Here is a 23207-nt window from a genome sequence, read left to right as displayed (position 1 = left end):
TTCAAAAACAATCCTATTACCGAACAAAAATAGAGCAAGGATTTCAGGAAACCTGCAATATAAATGTTTAATGGCAGTTTCTGCATACAGCTTTGTATCTGCATATATAGCTTGGTTGGTTGTTGAGGGAAAAACAAGGAGTATTGCTTCACTGCTCCTTTGTGTGGATGCAGGCAGAGAGCTGGAATTGAATGGCTGGGGAGGACATTAGAATGTCTTTACTTCCTTTCTCATTTCTGTATCTCCCCATCTGCTGAGATGGAGGTGTGAGGAATAGCATCATTAAGATAATGTGCCTGGGAAGGCAATGAGTTGAGATCTAACGTGGGCAGGTTCCTCGGCTCAGCCATGAGAAGCTTTAAATGCCCAATCTACAGTGACCTTTACCGCAGAGAGAGGAGAGAGCTTTGGAACACACACACAAACACACACACAGCCCACCAGACATATTGAACAACAAATATAATGTACACATTTAACATATAGATTATTGTGGTTAAATGGCCTCTAAATCAATCACACAACATGGCTGATGGCTCTGTTCTATTTGTTTGGAGATAAAGATCCGCCCAGTGTGGATATGAGTGTGTAATTGGAGGTTTGTGTCTGTCTGGGATCAGTCAGTCTGGAGTGCTGCAGCCTCCACAGCGTCACCAAACTCCAGGTTGTCTGTCAGCTGAGATGCAGAGCAGAGCCCTTTCATGTCACCGGCGTTCTCCCTGACAGAGTGGCAGAATGAGGGCAATTATAAATCACTTAGTGAGTGTGTGTTCCAGTAACGGATGGACCACTGGAACAGACCAGCAGCACAGAGGTACCGGTATGCCTCTGTTGCTGTAACCCTCTTCCATCAGCGGCACCCCCGCCAGGAAGGAGACCATGAGGGGGGTTTAGTCAACCCCTGTCTTAGTGTCCAAGCACAGCCAAGCCAATCATTCCTCAGCCCCCACCCCTTCGCCCCCCCCGTCCTGCAGCTAGAGTCAACAGCCATCCTTTAACACGCTCGTTCTCTTTGAATGTGTCGTTTCACTGTGTTTGTAGGCAGTCAGGAATGACCAGGGGTTCTTTTATTGTTTGGTCGTCCAATGTGTGTTTTGTTTGGGCTGAGGACTTGATGATGAATTTAACATTTTCCCGGGCGGTTGACCAATGAGTGGTGTGGGTCTAGGCGAGCGTGGCCAGTGGTGTTTTTCTTTAATAAGTCTAGAGGTGAGGGGAACACACCATGTGATCAGTCATCCTGTCAGGATGCTGGACTCTGATTAGCCCAGTACTCTGGCTGACACATCTGACCTGCCACACTCCACGATGTCAAACGACTGACAACGGTTCACCTAATGACTATTTTTAAGTTAGCCATAAAGTCATCTTTTGTGACCTATCGTGAATCAAGTTTGTTTATCGGATTCTTCTCTTACGAAAACCTGAAAAACATCCATCTCTTTGTTGTGGCATTTTCAGAGTTTTCAGTAGATAAGGTCACAGACGTACTAAAATACACATCATCAAAATATATCGCCCTCCATGATTTCACTGGCCCGTCTGATTAGCTCTGGGAACCATTTCGTTTCACCTGTCCTGCTCTACTAGCAGTTGCTCCAGGCTCCCTGGCCTTGAAGCCTCTCTATAGCTCCCCCACTACCCCCATGTCCCTATGTCCCCTGCTCCCCTTGTCCTGTCAGGTGTGTGTCTGAGGCAGCCTAACGCCGTTGGTGGCACTCTCCCCTTTGGGCCTCCGTCAGAGACTCCAGAATATACCTTTATTTACAGCACAGAACTTAGAAACAGCTGGTCAATCCATTTAGCCTAAGGCCACTGATTTGTTCGTATTTACTACAACACCCAAAGAAAAGCCGGGTATTTTCCCCTCTCTCTTTCCTATTGATCCGGCGCTTAGAAAATCTGCTCTGCTGTCTAAACACTATTGATCCCTCCCTCTCGACGGCAGGCTACCCGCACCAGTGTATAAAGGGACTGGATGAATTGAAATTTCATTTCCGACAACTTGTTCCTGTTATTTCTACCCATTTATTGAGGGTGGGGAACATGCGCTGGCGAGTCAATAGGTGGTTGGCGGAGGGAGGAGCAGTGGGGCGAGACTCGCTATGTCATACCAGACCGCACCGTAGTGTACAGCCATGGACAGGCCAGCCACACACACGGGCCCCAGCCAGGAATGAATTCCTCATTGAATAAGTTCTCAGTGATCATTATGGGCTATTAGGGCCCGGCTCTCTCTCAGGTCTCTCAGGCCTCTGTCAGCAGCCAGCTGAATGGAGAGTCCCAGCTACATCACAGAGCCAGCCAACACCCACAGAGAGAGCTGGACCTCAGCACCAACATCCAGACCTCTCAATCATATGGATCGTATGGAGTTTTATATCTTGTGAGGAACTACCCAACATGATCTCTACGGCCTTTATATGATTCATCTAGTCTGATGAGCTGCTTGTTGTCAAACCTTTAGTTTAGCAGGATGCTGTTGGCTGTGGTTTCGACCAGGATGTGTGACCATATCTTACCTCCCTTGAGAAAAAGGTGTGTGTGTGTGTGTGTGTGTGTGTGTGTGTGTGTGTGTGTGTGTGTGTGTGTGTGTGTGTGTGTGTGTGTGTGTGTGTGTGTGTGTGTGTGTGTGTGTGTGTGTGTGTGTGTGTGTGTGTGTGTGATTGACATTATTCTCATTTCTATGCCCTCTAGCTGCAGGACAGGAGTGCTGAGGTGCAGAGGCTCCAGAGGTCATTGGCTGAGCTACATGGGCGAGAGATGGAGTGGGAGAGAGAGACATCCACCCTGCAGGGCCAGCTGGGCCGTGCCAGAGAGGAGCTCCACAGCGCCATCCTCAGGGTGAGCCCTGAACTGCATGCCGCCCCTCCGCAGCGATCCCCATTGTGTTCCACTCAGACGATTAGCACTGAGATATAGTGGTACATAAAAGGGGAGGCCCTGTTTTAATTAACATAAATATTCATATAATGACTGTGAAGCCATCCCACGTTCCATTTCAGGCTCTTAGTGTTAATACGTATTTTAATACATTATCATTACCACCATCATAATTCTCATTATGGTAACTGTAATTATTCGATTTATGACAGAATTATTATTCTGTTCCCTGCAGCCATTTCCTCCCTGTAAAACCACATTTTCCCTTGTGTATGGCGCTCTCGGTCTCCCCCCTCAAAAATATTGAACGGGCACTGATAAAGATAAACACACAAACACCCCAGCCTGTTGGCTCCCGCGCCTGTAAAGCACTCAATCTGAATTGCATATCTGCCTGGCGACCAGGCTTGTCATAAGCCGTATTAAGATAAATGGTCACACGGTTTGACATAAATTGGAAAATGACATTTGGAAAGCGGCCGCTGCTGTGGAAATTAGAGATATTAAAATTATAAATCAGTGTCTGGATGTGCAAGGGGGTGTTGAGGAGAGGCTGAGTGTTCTCTTTCTCTCTCTCTCTCTCTCTCTCTCTCTCTCTCTCGCTGTGTCTGTCTGTCTGTCTCTCTTGCCTCTCTCTCTCTTTCTCTCTCGCTGTATCTGTCTGTCTCGCTTGCCTCTCTCTCTTTCTCTCTCTCTCTCACTGTGTCTGTCTGTCTCTCTTGCCTCTCTCTCTCTCTCTTTCGCTGTGTCTGTCTGTCTCTCTTGCCTCTTTCTTTCTCTCTCTCTCTCTCTCTCTCTCTCTCTCACTGTGTCTGTCTGTCTCTCTTGCCTCTCTCTCTCTCTTTCGCTGTGTCTGTCTGTCTCTCTTGCCTCTCTCTTTCTCTCTCTCTCTCTCTCTCTCTCTCTCTCTCTCTCTCTCTCTCTCTCTCTCTCTCTCTCTCTCTCTCTCTCTCACTGTGTCTGTCTGTCTCTCTTGCCTCTCTCTCTCTCTCTTTCGCTGTGTCTGTCTGTCTCTCTTGCCTCTCTCTTTCTCTCTCTCTCTCTCTCTCTCTCTCTCTCTCCTCTCTCTCTCTCTTTCTCTCTCTCTCTCTCTCTCTCTCACTGTGTCTGTCTGTCTCTCTTGCCTCTCTCTTTCTCTCTCTCTCTCTCTCTCTCTGTCTCTCTCTCTCTCTCTCTTTCTCTCTCTCCTCTCTCTCTCTCTCTCTCTCTCTCTCTCTCTCTCTCTCTCACTGTCTTTCTGTCTCGCTTGCCTTTCTTTCTTTCTCTGGGGACAGCAGAGGGGGTCTGGTACTACAGGGACAGGGGCCTGTAGAGAGGGCTTCTCTCTGGACCAGCGACCCTCTCTGTCTCTGCTCCGTAGGGACAAACACTCCCTCTCATTTGGCAGTGAAGGTAGAGGATATTGTCTGTGCTAGCGTAGTGTCCTGTCAACTGATTTAGCAGCTCTCACGCCATAACCTGCTAATGGATCATTTCAGAGGTGTGATATGCATAATGCAAATGTCTCCGGCTGACACCTTTAAAAACAGACACCTCCTTCTCCCATGTGTGCCTCACCTCTGCCCTCCGGGTGTGTGCGTGTGTGTGTGGGCATTTGTGTGTTTTGAGCAGGGGCAGGCACAGCAGCAGAAGGAAGAGCTGTTTGGTGAGCTGCAGAGGGAGGTGGACAGACTGAAGAATGAGAGACAGGAGATGCGAAAAAAGGTAATTGAGTGCTCTGTCTTGACAGCATCAGTAACAAACGCAGGCGCACACACACACACACACACACACACATACACACACACACACACACACACATACACACACACACACACACACACACACACACACACACACACACACACACACACACAGAGCGCTTACGAGAGGCATTTCACTGTACTTGTGCATGTGGCATTACACACACATCGTCTATAACAACCTTCCTTTGCTCAATGAAAAACAGTAACCCCACTCATATAAGCACACGTGTGTACAGTCCAGTACCTTCAACTGCTAAAAAGGTGTGATTCTTCATACTGCCTGGCTGGACTGCACATCCCTTCCTTTCATGGAGCTCAAAGAGAGGCTCCACAAAAGACTGGAACTGCTGTGGGGCCACGTACCTTGACACTGTCGACCCTGAGCTATTGAGGAAAAAAATACATCTGCTTTACGATGAGGTGCAGTTATGCTACCTTCAAGGTGTGGGTTAAAGCCTCTTTTCATCCCAAGTGGGGGGAGAAAATATTACATCTTTGTGTCCTTGGGGGAGGAATGTTTGCATTCAGATACAGGGTATTTGTGTTGCGAGAGAAGAGGTCAAAAGTGATGTCATCCTCCTTGGATCTGAAAGAAGAGAGGTCACCTCTATAAGAGCAATCCCACCCAGACTGGGTTCATGTGCCATTCTCTGCCCTCCGACTCTCAAGATGTTCACACTCAGATTGAACTATCACTTAAAAAGTTTCTGAAGATTTCATTTCCATCAGGCAAGTCTTTCCTTGCTCAATATCTGCTGTTTACCATAAAGCGTTCTCTAAGGCCTCCGCTCAGTACGGCTTCATTTCCCTAACTGCCAGAGTTCCAGTACAGCTGAATGTCACCTGCCACCAGGGGCCACTGTTAATAAAGTCCGGGGGCCCCAGGGGCCTGAGGTACCTGCGTCAGCCTCTCCTGTCCTGGGAGCTCTATTGCTGTCGCTTCCCCCTCTTTTCCTCCACACACACACCCTCGCCCCCTCCATCCCTCGCTCCCGCCCCTCCCTCACTCCCACTCGCCCTCGCTCCCGCCCTCCCTCGCCCCCTCCATCCCTCGCTCCCGCCCTCCCTCGCTCCCACCCTCCCTCCCACCCTCCCTCGCCCCCGCCATCCCTCGCTCCCCCTCGCCCTCGCTCCCGCACTCCCTCCCCCCAGCCATCCCTCGCCCCCACCCTCGCTTCCACCATCCCTCGCCCCCTCCATCCCTCGCCCCCACCCTCGCCCCCTCCATCCCTCGCCCCCTCATCCCTCGCCCCCACCCTCGCCCCATCCATCCCTCGCCCCCTCCATCCCTCGCCCCCACCCTCGCCCCCTCCATCCCTCGCCCCCTCATCCCTCGCCCCCACCCTCGCCCCATCCATCCCTCGCCCCATCCATCCCTCGCCCCCTCCATCCCTCGCCCCTGCATTACCACTCCCAAACTGCCCAGCCACAGCACCCGTTCAATATTTCAGCACTTTTTACTCCTGCTGTACGTTTTTGATGTTCTCTCTTAATATTTAAATATTTAAAGAGGTATTCCTGAAGAGGTCAAGGAAAGAAAGGAGAGGCACTTTGTTTTATTAAGGTTTCAGATGCTTCTCACTCCAGGTCTATTGAGGAGAGAGAGGGGGGTAGGGGGTCCAACCACTCAGTAGGACTAGATAGCAGCATTAGTTATTCATCTGGACTGGCCTAGACCTGTTGTTGAATGTCAGGAGACTTAGCACTATTGAGAATGTGAACGCTATTAAAGTCCCAGTACAGTCAAAATTATTTTCTTTTTTTTTTATCATATTGTGCAACAGCTGATGAAAGAACACTGTACATGTGTGGAAAAACTCTGTAAATGTGATCATTGTTATTTCCTGATTCTGGTTGGAAATACAATCTACACAATACCTTCTAATCAGCAGGTTTTGCATGGGTGGAGTTTTGGCTTTCCTGTTGACATCACTAGGCGGTAAATTAGTTAATAGGCCAATAACAAGGAGTTCCAAACCTCTCTGCCAATAACAGCAAGTTTTCAGTTCCCCCTCCCCACTCAGATCCCTTTTTTTTCTCACCTTTATTTAACCAGGTAGGCCAGTTAAGAACAAGTTCTCATTTACAACTGCGACCTGCCAAGATAAAGCAAAGCAGTGCGACACAAACAAACACAGAGTTACCCATGGGATAAACAGTCAATAGCACAATAGAAAAAAATAAAGTCTATATACAGTGAGTGCAAATGGCATGAGGAGGTAGGCAATAAATAGGCCATAGTAGTAAAGTAATTACAATTTAGCAAATTAACTCTGGAGTGATAGATGTGCAGATGATGATGTGCAAGTAGAGATACTGGTGTGCAAAAGAGCAGAAAGTAAAATAAAAACAATATGGGGGTGAGGTAGGTAGTTGGATGGGCTATTTACAGATGGGCTGTGTACAGCTGCAGCGATCGGTAAGCTGCTCAGATAGCTGATGCTTAAAGTTAGTGAGGGAAATATAAGTCTCCAGCTTCAGCGATTTTTGCAATTCGTTCCAGTCACTGGCAGCAGAGAACTGGAAGGAAGGGCAGCCAAAGAAGATGTTGGCTTTGGGGATGACCAGTGAGATATACCTGCTGGAGCTTGTGCTACGGGTGGGTGTTGTTACCGTGGCCAGTGAAGACTTATAGATGACCTGGAGCCAGTGGGTCTGGCGACGAATATGTAGCGAGGGCCAGCCGACGAGAGCGTACAGGTCGCAGTGGTGGGTGGTATATGGGGCTTTGGTGACAACGGATGGTACTGTGATAGACTGCATCCAGTTTGCAGAGTAGAGTGTTGGAGGCTATTTTGTAGATGACATCGCGGAAGTCGAGGATAGGTAGGATAGTCAGTTTTACGAGGGTATGTTTGGCGGCGTGAGTGAAGGAGGCTTTGTTGCGAAATAGGAAGCCGATTTTAGATTTCATTTTGGATTGGAGATGTTTAATATGAGTCTGGAAGGAGAGTTTACAGTCTAACCAGACACCTAGGTATTTGTAGTTCACATATTCTAAGTCGGAACTGTCCAGAGTAGTGATGCTAGTCGGGCGGGCAGGTGCAGGCAGCGAACGGTTGAAAAGCATGCATTTAGTTTTACTTGCATTTAAGAGCAGTTGGAGGCCACGGAAGGAGAGTTGTATGGCATTGAAGCTCGTCTGGAGGTTAGTTATTAACACAGTGTCCAAAGAAGGGCCAGAAGTATACAGAATGGTGTCGTCTGCGTAGAGGTGGATCAGGGAATCACCCGCAGCAAGAGCGACATCACTCCCAGACAGTCCCAGCTAAATTCTTGCTTGAAAAACAGTTAAGCTATTTTTGTTTCATTCTGACCATTTTAATGGAAAACTATTACAGTAAGGTACTTAATTGCCACTCAGAACTGATTTTATATTGATATAAACCGGCTGCTTTGTTATGACAGCCCTTCTGTGTAACCTCCCACTCTATCTCTTCACCCTCTGTGTACTTAACATGTTGTGTGTGTTTCTCCTCAGCTTTGTGGTAGAGAAGAGGAGCTGAAGAGGCTGAGAGACGAGCAGCATCAGCTCAAGGACAAGGTCTGTGGCTCTGGAGTCTGGCTGACACCTTTTTGCTCTCAGGAACAGGATGACACACAATGCTGCTTAACAAGGCCTCTCCTCTCACGCTGCTGTGTTGTGAGATGCCTGACTGACTGACACAGCGTGGGCATCTTCTAACGCCTGCTCTCAACCCTTCAACTTCACATTCGCCTCTTAAGCAGTGGGAGCCGACGTGTAATGAGGCTTTTGGTCGGCCCTTAAAGGCCAAAGAGTGGGTCAGGAGCGTTTCCGGGGATTGGTGTGGTGTGTGTGTGTGTGTGTGTGTGTGTGTGGTGTGTGTGTGTGTGTGTGTGTGTGGTGTGTGTGTGTGTGTGTGTGTGTGTGTGTGTGTGTGTGTGGTGTGTGTGTGTGTGTGTGTGTGTGTGTGTGTGTGTGTGTGTGTGTACATGCACATGTCTACTGGGCATGGCCTTGGCAGCCCACACTAATGAGGGCTCAGACAGGCCCTGTCCCAGTCAATAGATGGAGGTAGAGGGTGAAAGTGGGTCAGAGCAGAGGGAAGACCTGGGACAGAGCAGAGGGAAGACCTGGGACAGAGCAGTGGGAAGACCTGGGACAGAGCAGAGGGAAGACCTGGGACAGAGCAGTGGGAAGACCTGGGACAGAGCAGAGGGAAGACCTGGGACAGAGCAGTGGGAAGACCTGGGACAAAGCAGAGGGAAGACCTGGGACAGAGCAGTGGGAAGACCTGGGACAGAGCAGAGGGAAGACCTGGGACAGAGCAGTGGGAAGACCTGGGACAGAGCAGAGGGAAGACCTGGGACAGAGCAGAGGGAAGACCTGGGACAGAGCAGTGGGAAGACCTGGGACAGAGCAGTGGGAAGACCTGGGACAGAGCAGAGGGAAGACCAGGGACAGAGCAGAGGGAAGACCTGGGACAAAGCAGTGGGAAGACCTGGGACAGAGCAGAGGGAAGACCAGGGACAGAGCAGAGGGAAGACCTGGGACAGAGCAGAGGGAAGACCTGGGATCAGAGCAGAGGGAAGACCTGGGACAGAGCAGAGGGAAGACAGGGGACAGAGCAGAGGGAAGACATGGGACAGAGCAGAGGGAACGACCATGGGGACAGAGCAGAGGGAAGACATGGGACAGAGCAGAGGGAACGACATGGCAGAGCAGAGGGAAGACCTGGGACAGAGCAGAGGGAAGACCTGGGACAGAGCAGAGGGAAGACCTGGGACAGAGCAGAGGGAAGACATGGGACAGAGCAGAGGGAAGACCTGGGACAGAGCAGAGGGAAGACCTGGGACAGAGCAGGGGGAAGACATGGGACAGAGCAGAGGGAAGACATGGGACAGAGCAGAGGGAAGACCTGGGACAGAGCAGTGGGAAGACCTGGGACAGAGCAGAGGGAAGACCTGGGACAGAGCAGAGGGAAGACCTGGGACAGAGCAGTGGGAAGACCTGGGACAGAGCAGAGGGAAGACCAGGGACAGAGCAGAGGGAAGACCTGGGACAGAGCAGAGGGAAGACCTGGGACAGAGCAGGGGGAAGACATGGGACAGAGCAGAGGGAAGACATGGGACAGAGCAGAGGGAAGACCTGGGACAGAGCAGAGGGAAGACCTGGGACAGAGCAGAGGGAAGACCTGGGACAAAGCAGAGGGAAGACCTGGGACAGAGCAGAGGGAAGACCTGGGACAGAGCAGAGGGAAGACCTGGGACAGAGCAGGGGGAAGACCTGGGACAGAGCAGAGGGAAGACCTGGGACAGAGCAGAGGGAAGACCTGGGACAGAGCAGGGGGAAGACCTGGGACAGAGCAGAGGGAAGACATGGGACAGAGCAGAGGGAAGACCTGGGACAAAGCAGAGGGAAGACCTGGGACAGAGCAGAGGGAAGACCTGGGACAGAGCAGAGGGAAGACCAGGGACAGAGCAGAGGGAAGACCTGGGACAGAGCAGAGGGAAGACCAGGGACAGAGCAGAGGGAAGACCTGGGACAGAGCAGAGGGAAGACCTGGGACAGAGCAGGGGGAAGACATGGGACAGAGCAGAGGGAAGACATGGGACAGAGGGTGATAATCTGTAGATGAAGAGAGAAATGGAAAAGGGTCAGACGGGTGTTTTAGGTGGTCTGTAGGTCTGCGCTAGATCCCTGTGTGAGGTGAGTAACCTCGGACGAGTGTTGAGCGCTGGGCCTGCGTGTTTTTACAGCGCGGCCTCACTGTGCTCTGGGACCGCAATAAACCACGGCCTTCAAAGCACAGCCAAGCTCCACTAACTGCTGAGTGCTTCTCTGGTGGTTGGACAAGATTACTCTGAAAACAAAGTGCAGACAGGTTGATTGATAGAAGGGTCTGTAGAGGTGCGCGCCACAGTGTTTATTCACACCCTGCTAACACTCGTTTGTTTCATTCGCATGGACTTTTATGTGCTGATCCTGTTACTGTGTGAGTTTGTCAGTTCATAAAGAATAGTCCTGCTCTTTAAGTGGGTTTTAGTGGAAACTCACTAGGGCTGTTGTAGACGTGTTGTTTTAACATCCTGGGAACTAGCTGTGACAGGAGGGACAGTCTGCTCTGTGCCACAGCAGACACCGGGATGACGAGCGTCGGACGTGTGTACATGAGTGTCTGTACTATGTCCTTGACTGTTAACGTGTGTGTTCTTAGTGTGTGTGAGTTGAGTTTCTAGATGTCTCCTGACTGATATGAATGACTGAAGATGTCTATTTGGTGATATAACTGACTGTGACTGTGTCTATGTGCAGGTGAGGGAGAGCGATGTGCAGGCTGTGTGGCTGCAGAACCAGGCAGACGTGGTGGGTCGGGAGCTGTGGGAGGAGAGTGCCCAGCGCGACAGGGAGCTGTGGGAGTGGAGGGACCGCTACCATGCTGCCTCAGAGGGACTGAGGCTGAGGGAGGCTGGGCTTGAGGAGGTGCAGAGGGCCAGGGACACAGCCCTCAGAAGCCTGAGATTACAGGAGGAGAAGACCCACAGTCTGGGGGCCCAGAGGCAGGAGATGCAGCACAGCCTGGACAGCCTACAGGACAGGGTGAGGGGCTGGGGAGGTACAGGGAGCAGGGTTGAGGGTGTGTGTGTGTGGGGGGGGGGGTCGAGGGACGGGTAGGAAGAAGAGGGGAGAGGTGGAAGGGAGTCTAGGCCTGGGGAGGAGGGGGAGGTGGAATGGTTCTAGGAGCTGTGGGGGTCGGAGGGAGGGAGCAGGGTTGGTGATGGTGCAGTGTGGGTGTAGTGAGGACCCAGTCAGGCTCCATCACATCAGGTCACTGGGGTCTAATTAAGCTGAGCTTCACATTAGGCTGCAATCTGCAAACATGTACAGGAAATTAGATTTTTTCCCCCACTCCTCGCTTTCAAGTGCACGGCCGTGTTCAATGCATATGACCCCCGTGGTTTTAATTACAATTTTGTGCTTAGCAGGCAGGTTAATGACGCTCCTTAATGGGCTCTGTGGAAAATTAGCCTGTTTGCTTTTCTTTACTGATGTGTTTCTTTCTTGTCATTTTGTTTCTTGTGATAAAAAGGACATTATAACTCAGTTAACTACCACTGTTAGGAATAACTCCTGTAGGTCAACTGAAAATCACTCAGCCATAACCCTCTCACAATGTGGAAATAAGGCTCCTCTGTTTCTAAAACCATCACGCTCTTTGTCATTGGTTTTCCTGTATCCCTGTAAGATGGAACATAGAGAACAACAGTAAATAAATGTTTGATTTGAACCTTTTGCTTTCTTGCTGATTGTAAATAATGCCAGTGATTTGAACAGGAAAGTGCTTTCCACATAGCTATTACTGTACAATCAGCATGTTCTCTGTCCTGTCCTTGATGTGTTCTTCAGTGTGTTACGTTCCCTCCTGTCCCGCAGCTTGCCCAGAAGGAGGAGATGGTCGTGGCTCTCAGAGTGAAGCTGCAGGACCATGAAGAAGACGCCCGTGTTCTCCGCCAACAGCTGCTCTCCTCCCAAGATGCACTGCAGCAAGTTACTGCCGAGCTGAGGTCATGTAAAAGAGAGAGGGAGAAGCAGGTCAGAAAAGGAGTTTTATTTGACCCATTAAGAGCCATGCATTGGCATGTTTATGACAATGGAATGACACGTGTCACTTGTTACAGGATAGCCAGTGTGTGGAGACAGAGGAGAGACTGGCTGAGATCAGAGCTGATCTGGTCCAACTACAGCAGCAGTATACCACCTGCTATGCCCAGGTACTTGAACCTTGATAGAAAGTCACTAGTACATAATATGCTAAAATGGTCTGTAGGTTTATCTATATACTGTACCTCTGCTAGCCTCTGTTATTAGCCTCTTTTCTGTTAGACCATACTATTTCTCTGTCTGTGTGTAGCTGGTCCAGGAGGAGGCTGGGGTGGGCAGGCTGAGGGAGGAGCTGCGTGAGGTGGGGGAACAGAGGGACAGACTGGCCTCTCAGGTGACAGAGAACCAGGACCTGAGCCATGACCTGGATCTGCTCAATGAGAAACACAAGGCTGCACAGCACGAGGTACTGGCCTTGACATCTCTCCTCCATCTCTCCTCCGTCTGTCTCCTCTCCCTCATCCAACCAACCCTCATTGTAATGCCCCTTAGCTGGTCAGCTCACAAACAGGCAATCAGAAATGTCATGGCCTTTTTTTTACTTTTTTTAATGTAACCTTTATTTAACTTGGATCAGGATGTTTCAGAATGGATGTGAAATACAAAATGTCTTTACCAAGGTCATTGTTAAGAATGTGTCGATATAGGGTAGTGTTGTTTTAAATCTTCACAGCAGAAGACGAACCATACATACTGACAGGTAAGGCAGTGTGAGTTGAGTGGAAGTAGGGACTGACCAAGGTGTGTGGTTGTGTTCAGGTGACCAACAGGGATGAGACAGTGCTGAGACTGACCACAGAACTGAGGACCGCCCAGGAACACCTGAAATCAGCTCAGGATGAGGTGAGGCCTGAGATCTCTTTTTAATTAGTCAACAAGGATGTGGTTGTACAGACCTGCCTAGTCTCTACAGCCATCAAAGATGAGTCCTAGTGCTGCCGGTTTATATAGAGGCTAGTTCAACTCAAATCCATCAGAATTCACAGGGGCACAGACCCCCCCCCCCCCCCCCCCGTATATCCCTGAGAAGAAAGCTCAAGGACATGGTGACCTTGTTAGTGTCCAGCCAGCCCTGTACCATGGGACTTAGAAAAGACACCTGACTGTGTCCCATGAACCCTCTGTGTTATTTCAGAGTTTTCTTCTTGAAGGAGAACTTGTGGAGGACCTGTCAATGGCCGTACACTGTGTTGTGCAGGTTTATTTATTCCTCTCTCTCTGACTGGTCAGATATTTGTTTGCCAGAGTGTCCTTGTGTTATAAATGGGACAGGCCTGTCACTTCAATGCTGAGAGGATGTTTTGACTTCCTTGAAAGATTTTTATTTATTTAATTTTGGGTTAGAGGGGAGCGGTGAATAATGCATTGGGAACCTGCTACATGTACTGTTTTTATCATTAGCATGCAGCCCAAGTTATCTGCAGAATACTTATGAGTGCCAGTGAAATGTTTGTGATGTTATTTATTTATGTTGCCCTCTCAATTATTTATTTGTTTATTTATTCATGGCAGAACTAACTGCAATTGGAAAATGCATTTTTTCCTGAAGGGCACTGCCCCCCCCCCCCTACATAAAGGGAAGGGGGCACATCAGGCCTGTTAGCAATTGCTTTACGTGGCTTTTCCTGAGACTCACAGGGAGATGTAATTTAAACTGAGCAGACGGGTGAAGAGAGGGACTAAGAGAGAGATGGGATGGGAGGGGTTGAGAGGTGGGGATGGGTCGGGGTTGAGAGGTGGGGATGGGTCGGGTTGAGAGGTGGGGATGGGTCGGGTTGAGAGGTGGGGATGGGAGGGGTTGAGAGGTGGGGATGGGAGGGGTTGAGAGGTGAGGATGGGAGGGGTTGAGAGGTGAGGATGGGAGGGGTTGAGAGGTGAGGATGGGTCGGGTTGAGAGGTGGGGTTGGGAGGGGTTGAGAGGTGAGGATGGGAGGGGTTGAGAGGTGAGGATGGGAGGGGTTGAGAGGTGAGGATGGGAGGGGTTGAGAGGTGAGGATGGGAGGGTTGAGAGGTGAGGATGGGAGGGGTTGAGAGGTGGGGATGGGAGGGGTTGAGAGGTGAGGATGGGAGGGGTTGAGAGGTGGGGATGGGGGGGTTGAGAGGTGAGGATGGGAGGGGTTGAGAGGTGAGGATGGGAGGGGTTGAGAGGTGGGGTTGGGAGGGGTGAGAGGTGGGATGGAGGGGTTGAGAGGTGGGGTTGGGGAGGGGTTGAGAGGTGGGGATGGGAGGGGTTGAGAGGTGGGGTTGGGAGGGGTTGAGAGGTGGGATGGGAGGGGTTGAGAGGTGAGGATGGGAGGGGTTGAGAGGTGGGGATGGGAGGGGTTGAGAGGTGAGGATGGGAGGGGTTGAGAGGTGGGGATGGGAGGGGTTGAGAGGTGGGGTTGGGAGGGGTTGAGAGGTGGGTTGGGAGGGGTTGAGAGGTGGGGATGGGAGGGGTTGAGAGGTGAGGATGGGAGGGGTTGAGAGGTGGGGATGGGAGGGGTTGAGAGGTGAGGATGGGAGGGGTTGAGAGGTGGGATGGGGAGGGGTTGAGAGGTGGGGTTGGGAGGGGAGAGAGTTTATCACTCACTCCGAAACTTGCTGCTGGAGGGGGTGGTGTTTTTTTACTTTAACCTTTTATTTAACTAGACAAGTCAGTTAAGAATAAATTCTTATTTTCAATGACGGTCTAGGAACAGGGGGTTAACTGCCTTGTTCAGAGGCAGAACGACAGATTTTTACCTTGTCAGCTCGGGATTTAATCTTGCAACCTTTCGGTTACTAGTCCTACGCTCTAACCACTAGGCTACCTGCCGCCCCAGGGGGGAAACAGGGTAATATCCACATATATTACAGGGAATCAGATTCCACTTTTCCAGACAACAAGCTCTACAGGTCTGACTACAAGCAGAATAGAGGAGAACACAGTGGTTTTGTGGTTGTCTCTGGTTGTCTCCATGCTCCCCTGCCTTCTCTTCTTGTCTGCTCACAGCACTGTTTTCTTTAATTATATGGACTGGGATTTTGTTCAATTTCACACTTGCGTCCACACATGCAGCAATTGTTTCCTGATAAGGGATAATGTGTCACTAAACATTAAATTATATGTATGTTGTGTCTGTCTGTCTGTCTGTCTGTCTGTCTGTCTGTCTGTCTGTCTGTCTGTCTGTCTGTCTGTCTGTCTGTCTGTCTGTCTGTCTGTCTGTCTGTCTGTCTGTCTGTCTGTCTGTCCTGTCTGTCTGTCTGTCTGTCTGTCTGTCTGTCTGTCTGTCTGTGTGTGTGTGTGTGTGTGTGTGTGTGTGTGTGTGTGTGTGTGTGTGTGTGTGTGTGTGTGTGTGTGTGTGTGTGTGTGTGTGTGTGTGTGTGTGTGTGTGTGTGTGTGTACTCTTGATGCTGTGCACTGTGCGTGTGTGTGTGTAGCTGTCAGTGCAGGCTCAGCAGGAGCAGGCCCTTGGAGAGGAGGTGCAGAGGCTGCAGAAGGAGGTGAGCTGTCTCCAGGGCAGCCTGAGTCAGAGAGAGGAGGACATGGAGGCACAACTACAGACAACTGGCCAGCTACAGCAGGAAAGGGACAGCCTGCTCACACAGGTCAGCTACACACACACATCATACCACATCCTTAGTGAGACTATTCAACACTTTTTACAGTAGCTACTGGAATGATGGGCTTGGTGTCAGGCCTATTATATAGCAGCATAAACTATACAATATGTATACACACACACCATAATCTATAAACTATACAATATGTATACACACACCATAATCTATATAAACTATACAATATGTATACACACACACCATAATCTATAAACTATACAATATGTATACACACACCATAATCTATATAAACTATACAATATGTATACACACACCATAATCTATATAAACTAAACAATATGTATACACACACCATAATCTATATAAACTATACAATATGTATACACACACCATAATCTATATAAACTATACAATATGTATACACACACACCATAATCTATAAACTATACAATATGTATACACACACCATAATCTATATAAACTATACAATATGTATACACACACCATAATCTATATAAACTAAACAATATGTATACACACACCATAATCTATATAAACTATACAATATGTATACACACACCATAATCTATACAAACTATATAATATGTATACACACACCATAATCTATATACACACATATCTACATACAGTATATCTAACCCTCTCATCCCTCCTATTACAGCATGTCTAACCCTCTCATCCCTCCTATTACAGCATGTCTAACCCTCTCATCCCTCCTATTACAGCATGTCTAACCCTCTCATCCCTCCTATTACAGCATATCTAACCCTCTCATCCCTCCTATTACAGCATGTCTAACCCTCTCATCCCTCCTATTACAGCATATCTAACCCTCTCATCCCTCCTATTACAGTATGTCTAACCCTCTCATCCCTCCTATTACAGTATGTCTAACCCTCTCATCCCTCCTATTACAGCATGTCTAACCCTCTCATCCCTCCTATTACAGTATATCTAACCCTCTCATCCCTCCTATTACAGTATGTCTAACCCTCTCATCCCCTCCTATTACAGCATGTCTAACCCTCTCATCCCTCCTATTACAGCATGTCTAACCCTCTCATCCCTCCTATTACAGCATGTCTAACCCTCTCATCCCTCCTATTACAGCATGTCTAACCCTCTCATCCCTCCTATTACAGCATGTCTAACCCTCTCATCCCTCCTATTACAGTATGTCTAACCCTCTCATCCCTCCTATTACAGCATGTCTAACCCTCTCATCCCTCCTATTACAGCATGTCTAACCCTCTCATCCCTCCTATTACAGTATGTCTAACCCTCTCATCCCTCCTATTACAGCATGTCTAGCCCTCTCATCCCTCCTATTACAGCATGTCAAACCCTCTCATCCCCATGTAGGGTTGTATAATTGCAGTAACTTTACCAAAACTCCCAGGTTAAGGAAATGCAGTTTGTAGAGTTACAAGCTTGATGTAATCATTGTGTACTAGGAATTTGGGACCAAATACTACTTTAATGCAGATAATACGTTTGGTCCCCTAAATTGAGGGGACTATGTACAAAAAGTGCTGTAATTTCTAAACAGTTCACCCAATATGGATGCAAATCCATAAGTGCTGGAGTACAGAGCCAAAACAACTAAAAATGTCACAATACTTATGGAGATCTATAAGGGCACAGGGCGAGACCCAAATGCACACACGGGAGGCAGATGGTTCAAGTCTCTGATATTTATTATAATGCAAGGGCCAGGCAAGAGAATGGTCATGGACAGGCAAAAGATCATAAACATTTACGTCATTTAGCAGACGCTCTTATCCAGAGCGACTTACAAATTGGTGCATTCACCTTATGATATCCAGTGGAACAACCACTTTACAATAGTACATCTATATATTTTTTTTGGGGGGGGGGGTTAGAAGGATTACTTAATCCTATCCCAGGTATTCCTTAAAGAGGTGGGGTTTCAGGTGTCTCCGGAAGGTGGTGATTGACTCCGCTGTCCTGGCGTCGTGAGGGAGCTTGTTCCACCATTGGGGTGCCAGAGCAGCGAACAGTTTTGACTGGGCTGAGCGGGAACTGTGCTTCCGCAGAGGTAGGGAGGCGAGCAGGCCAGAGGTGGATGAACGCAGTGCCCTTCTTTGGGTGTAGGGACTGATCAGAGCCTGAAGGTACAGAGGTGCCGTTCCCCTCACAGCTCCGTAGGCAAGCACCATGGTCTTGTAGCAGATGCGAGCTTCAACTGGAAGCCAGTGGAGAGAGCGGAGGAGCGGGGTGACGTGAGAGAACTTGGGAAGGTTGAACACCAGACGGGCTGCGGCGTTCTGGATGAGTTGTAGGGGTTTAATGGCACAGGCAGGGAGACCCGCCAACAGCGAGTTGCTAATCCAGACGGGAGATGACAAGTGCCTGGATTAGGACCTGCGCCGCTTCCTGTGTGAGGCAGGGTCGTACTCTGCGAATGTTGTAGAGCATGAACCTACAGGATCGGGTCACCGCCTTGATGTTAGCGGAGAACGACAGGGTGTTGTCCAGGGTCACGCCAAGGCTCTTAGCACTCTGGGAGGAGGACAAAATGGAGTTGTCAACCGTGATGGCGAGATCATGGATCGGGCAGTCCTTCCCCGGGAGGAACAGTAGCTCCGTCTTGCTGAGGTTCAGCTTGAGGTGGTGATCCGTCATCCACACTGATATGTCTGCCAGACATGCAGAGATGCGATTCGCCACCTGGTTATCAGAAGGGGGAAAGGAGAAGATTAATTGTGTCGTCTGCATAGCAATGATAGGAGAGACCATGTGAGGATATGACAGAGCCAAGTGACTTGGTGTATAGCAAGAATAGGAGAGGGCCTAGAACTGAGCCCTGGGGGACACCAGTGGTGAGAGCACGTGGTGCAGAGACGGATTCTCGCCACGCCACCTGGTAGGAGCGACCTGTCAGGTAGGACGCAATCCAAGAGTGAGCCGCGCCGGAGATGCCCAACTCGGAGAGGGTGGAGAGGAGGATCTGAGGGTTCACAGTATCAAAGGCAGCAGATAGGTCTAGAAGGATGAGAGCAGAGGGAGTTAGCTTTAGCAGTGCGGAGAGCCTCCGTGACACAGAGAAGAGCAGTCTCAGTTGAATGACCAGTCTTTAAACCTGACTGATTTGGATCAAGAAGGTCATTCTGAGCGAGATAGCAAGAGAGCTGGCCAAGGACGGCACGTTCAAGAGTTTGAGAGAAAAGAAAGAAGGGATACTGGTCTGTAGTTGTTGACATCGGAGGGATCGAGTGTAGGTTTTTTGAGAAGGAGTGCAACTCTCGCTCTCTTGAAGACGGAAGGAACGTAGCCAGCGGTCAAGGATGAGTTGATGAGCGAGGTGAGGTAGGGGAGAAGGTTAGAGTCCAGGAGGCACAGAGTGGCAGGCAGGCTCGAGGTCAGGGCAGGCAGTATGGTCAGGCAGGTGGGTTCAGAGTCATGGCAGGCAAGGGTCAAAACCAGGAGGACTAGCAAAAGAGAGATAAGAAAAAGCAGGAGCACGGGAAAAACATGCTGGTTGACTTGACAAGACGAACTGGCAACAGACCAACAGAGAACACCGGAATAAGTACCCAGGGACTAACGGGGAAAACGGGTGACACCTGGAAGTGGGTGGAGACAATCACAATGACAGGTGAAACAGATCAGGGCGTGACAGAGGTCACTGTATACACAAACTGTGAGAGATGGCCCATGGTGTGGCTGTGTTGTGTGCAGTAATGTGGGCTGTTGAGGAGAAGCAGCAGAGACAAAGGAGCAGGCAGTCAGCCATCCCTCTGTCTTTCTCTCCACGGCATCAACAAACGCACAGCACAGCACACAGCCATGGAATTCCAATTAGTATCATTTAATTAGAAATGGGCAGCCTCTTGGCACAGTTCCTTCATTTATTTGAATCTTGTTAATGCACCTTGATTGTTTCACAATATAGATTTATTTTAATTAGCTAAGATTGATTAAATTGCATTGATTCTGTATCCTTATTCAAATGAAATCCCCATTCCTCCTCCTACTCCCCCCTGCTATGTTATTTTTCATAATTACTGGTACAGTCTGGAACTAGGGCTGGGGGTTGTAATAGTGACAGCTTTGACCATTTTGTAATCAAGGCTAGATTTATCATTATTTATTGCATGTGCTGTCACATTGTTGTGACGTGAAAGGCGTTGCTTGAGTTTGTGGACCTGTGTGATCGACTAAGTTTGGTGTCTGCCTGCCGTTCTGTTCTGCCTCAGTCACAAGATAAGATAGTCAGACTGCTCTTTTGTCTTTAGCTGAGAGTTCAGCCTCTGTCCACTCTACAGACAGACAGACAGACAGACAGACAGACAGACAGACAGACAGACAGGCAGGCAGGCAGGCAGGCAGGCAGGCAGGCAGGCAGGCAGGCAGGCAGGCAGACAGACAGACAGACAGACAGACAGACAGGCAGACAGGCAGACAGACAGACAGACAGACAGACAGACAGACAGGCAGGCAGGCAGACAGACAGACAGACAGACAGACAGACAGACAGACAGACAGACAGACAGACAGACAGGCAGGCAGGCAGGCAGACAGACAGACCTGAGAGCACTGACCTTGGGCAGGGGGCCCAGTGTGTTTGTGTGTAAAAGTCGAAGCGGCTACAGACACCATGGTTAACACCAACCCAGAGTTCTTTTTATTTTGATTGATGACTCCGTTTATCTTCTGCATAACAACCCTCCTCCCCCACTGTCCGTTTTCCCAGCTCCCGCTGCCTTCCACACACACCCAGTAAGAAAATTATATTAGAAACAAAATGAGATTTGAAATTTTATGTTTGACAAGTGACTTGATGAAAGGGTTTCATTGCAGGGCCTGATCCATGGAAATGTTATGCTAATAATACTGCTAGCCAAGCGATCTAGTTGGAAATTAATCAGTGGTTGAGCTGCGAGAGAGAGGGAGAGAGGGAGAGAGGCTGCTCTATAAACACCCTTCTCCCCCCCTTCCCTCGCCTCCTCTCTCTCTAGCACTGAATCTCATCAAAAATAGCCATGGGGTGTTGTCTGTGTGATGAGGTTGGGAGAGAAATAGGGAGTTAGAAAATTACACTGCAGCTTAGCACTGATTGATGCAGTAATGTATGCAGCAGGCCAGGCAGCCAGGCTGTATTATGGATTAGAGCCCCTCTCTCTCTCTCTCTCTCTCTCCACATCAGCCCCCTTCCCTATATCTGTCCTACTATTATTATTATATTTATCCTCTTCATCTGTCCTCTTTTCTCTGCATGTATCTTTTACCTCCATATTTGTGTGTGTCTACACGGTTTGTGATGTCACAGACTGCCTCAGTCCATCCTCTCACTTCCTCCCTCCCTCCTTTCCGGCGAGACATCAATGCACTGGAGTCACTGATGGAGTCATTAACAGATTTAACTCATTTAAAAGAACACAATTAGTGCTGGGGTCTTAATGATGTTTGTAAGTTAAATGCAAACTAATCGTGTTTCTCTCTTCCTCTCTCTCTCTTCTGGCTTAGAAGTCAGTAAGAACGAAGGAGTAGATGAATCACAGAAGTGTTTTGTGGGTGTGGGTGCGTGTCTCCCAGCCATGTTACAAGTCTGTGGGATTTATTATTTTTACCCTGAGAGCCATCTGTTACAGTGCTCCTTACTTTTGTAATGCATCATCAGCCAGGGGAAAACTAATATTATCCCATCTGGGATATTGTACTCTGGAGTGTAATAATGTAATGTAGAGCTGGTGTCATTAAAGTGCCTCGGTGGAGCTGCAGGGAGAGGAAGGAAGGATGAAGGAGTGTACTGGATCATATCTGTCTGTTCTGTCTGTGTGTCCCCTACACCCCCCATACGTGTGTATGCACACACACACACACACACACACACACACACACACACATATATACACACACACACAAACAAATACAAACACATACATACATACACACACACATACAGATACATACAAACACACACACACACACACACACACACATTCTCCCTACACACTACCTCACTGACACTACCCTCTGTCTCCAGCGGGACAACCAGCAGGGGGCAGTGTGTGTTCTGCGTGGGGAGTTGCAGCGGTGGCAGGTGGAGGCCCGAGCTCAGCAGGAGAGCAGGGAGGAGGAGGTGTCGGGCCTGAGGGCTGAGCTACAGGAGACCCAGGGCAGGCTGCAGCAGTGTAGAGGAACCATGAAGCACCTCCACTCTGACCTGGAGCACACCCAGAGACAGACCAGGCAGGCAGAGGAGGAGGTGGGTGGGAGGAGTGAGAGGAGTACAGTACACAGAAAGACAGGAACATGGATTTCTCTTCACTTTAATAAGCAGTGAAGTACCCTCAGTACTGTACCTATTGCAGGTTTATGTAAGCCATTATACAGGCATATTGAAGTAGACTACAGTGTTCTGAGAATGTGTCCCCCCCACAGGCATCTGATAGGGAGAACCGTCTGCGGGGCCAGGAGGCAGAGTTGTCCAGGCTGAGGGCTGTGCTGCAGGAGGCTGAGAGCAGAGCAGCGGACACAGAGACCAGGCTGCAGCCCCTGACCCAGTCCCTGGAGCTGTACAGGGTCAAGTACCAGGCCTGCCTCACCAAAATCTCCCAGCAGGGCAGCACTCTACAGGCCCAGGACGAGGACCTGAAGGAAGCCAGGGCTCAGGTCAGCTCCCACGCCATCCTCACCCTGCAGGAAAACTGAGCTGATACTGGAGCTTTTTCTAGTATTTCCAGAGCTTCTATCTGCTAGAGCTTCTATCTGCTAGAGGTTCTGTCTGCTAGAGGTTCTATCTGCTAGAGGTTCTATCTGCTAGAGGTTCTGTCTGCTAGAGGTTATATCTGCTAGAGGTTCTAACTGCTAGAGGTTCTAACTGGCAGAGGTTCTGTCTGCTAGAGGTTCTGTCTGCTAGAGGTTCTATCTGCTAGAGGTTCTATCTGCTAGAGGTTCTGTCTGCTAGAGGTTCTGTCTACTAGAGCTTCTATCTGCTAGAGCTTCTATCTGCTCGAGCTTCTGTCTGCTAGAGGTTCTATCTGCTAGAGGTTCTATCTGCTAGAGGTTCTGTCTGCTAGAGGTTATATCTGCTAGAGGTTCTAACTGCTAGAGGTTCTAACTGCTAGAGGTTCTATCTGCTAGAGGTTCTGTCTGCTAGAGGTTCTGTCTGCTAGAGGTTCTGTCTGCTAGAGGTTCTATCTGCTAGAGGTTCTGTCTGCTAGAGGTTCTGTCTGCTAGAGGTTCTGTCTGCTAGAGGCTCTATCTGCTAGAGGCTCTGTCTGCTAGAGGTTCTATCTGCTAGAGGTTCTAACTGCTAGAGGTTCTGTCTGCTAGAGGTTCTGTCTGCTAGAGGTTCTATCTGCTAGAGGTTCTGTCTGCTAGAGGTTCTGTCTGCTAGAGGTTCTATCTGCTAGAGGTTCTGTCTG

General features: G+C 49.3%; 1 protein-coding gene across 3 annotated transcripts in view; it reads left to right on the top strand.

Annotated features, from left to right (window-relative positions):
- LOC115203077 (centrosome-associated protein CEP250) overlaps positions 1-23207 on the top strand; it is a 193935-nt gene that overhangs the window by 144751 nt on the left and 25977 nt on the right. For 2 of the 3 annotated variants that reach the window (XM_029767424.1, XM_029767426.1), the window contains exons 14-24: positions 2698-2844; positions 4495-4587; positions 8110-8172; positions 10906-11190; positions 12025-12183; positions 12270-12362; positions 12503-12658; positions 13012-13095; positions 15652-15819; positions 21824-22045; positions 22222-22452. In XM_029767424.1, coding sequence (XP_029623284.1) covers positions 2698-2844; positions 4495-4587; positions 8110-8172; positions 10906-11190; positions 12025-12183; positions 12270-12362; positions 12503-12658; positions 13012-13095; positions 15652-15819; positions 21824-22045; positions 22222-22452 — 1701 coding nt within the window. The remainder of the gene's footprint in view (positions 1-2697; positions 2845-4494; positions 4588-8109; positions 8173-10905; positions 11191-12024; positions 12184-12269; positions 12363-12502; positions 12659-13011; positions 13096-15651; positions 15820-21823; positions 22046-22221; positions 22453-23207) is intronic. The other variant, XM_029767425.1, reaches the window with a different exon arrangement.

This window comes from Salmo trutta, chromosome 12 (assembly GCF_901001165.1).
Source record: "Salmo trutta chromosome 12, fSalTru1.1, whole genome shotgun sequence".
NCBI classification, from domain to species: domain Eukaryota; kingdom Metazoa; phylum Chordata; class Actinopteri; order Salmoniformes; family Salmonidae; genus Salmo; species Salmo trutta.
This window is presented reverse-complemented; position numbering and strand designations above follow the sequence as displayed.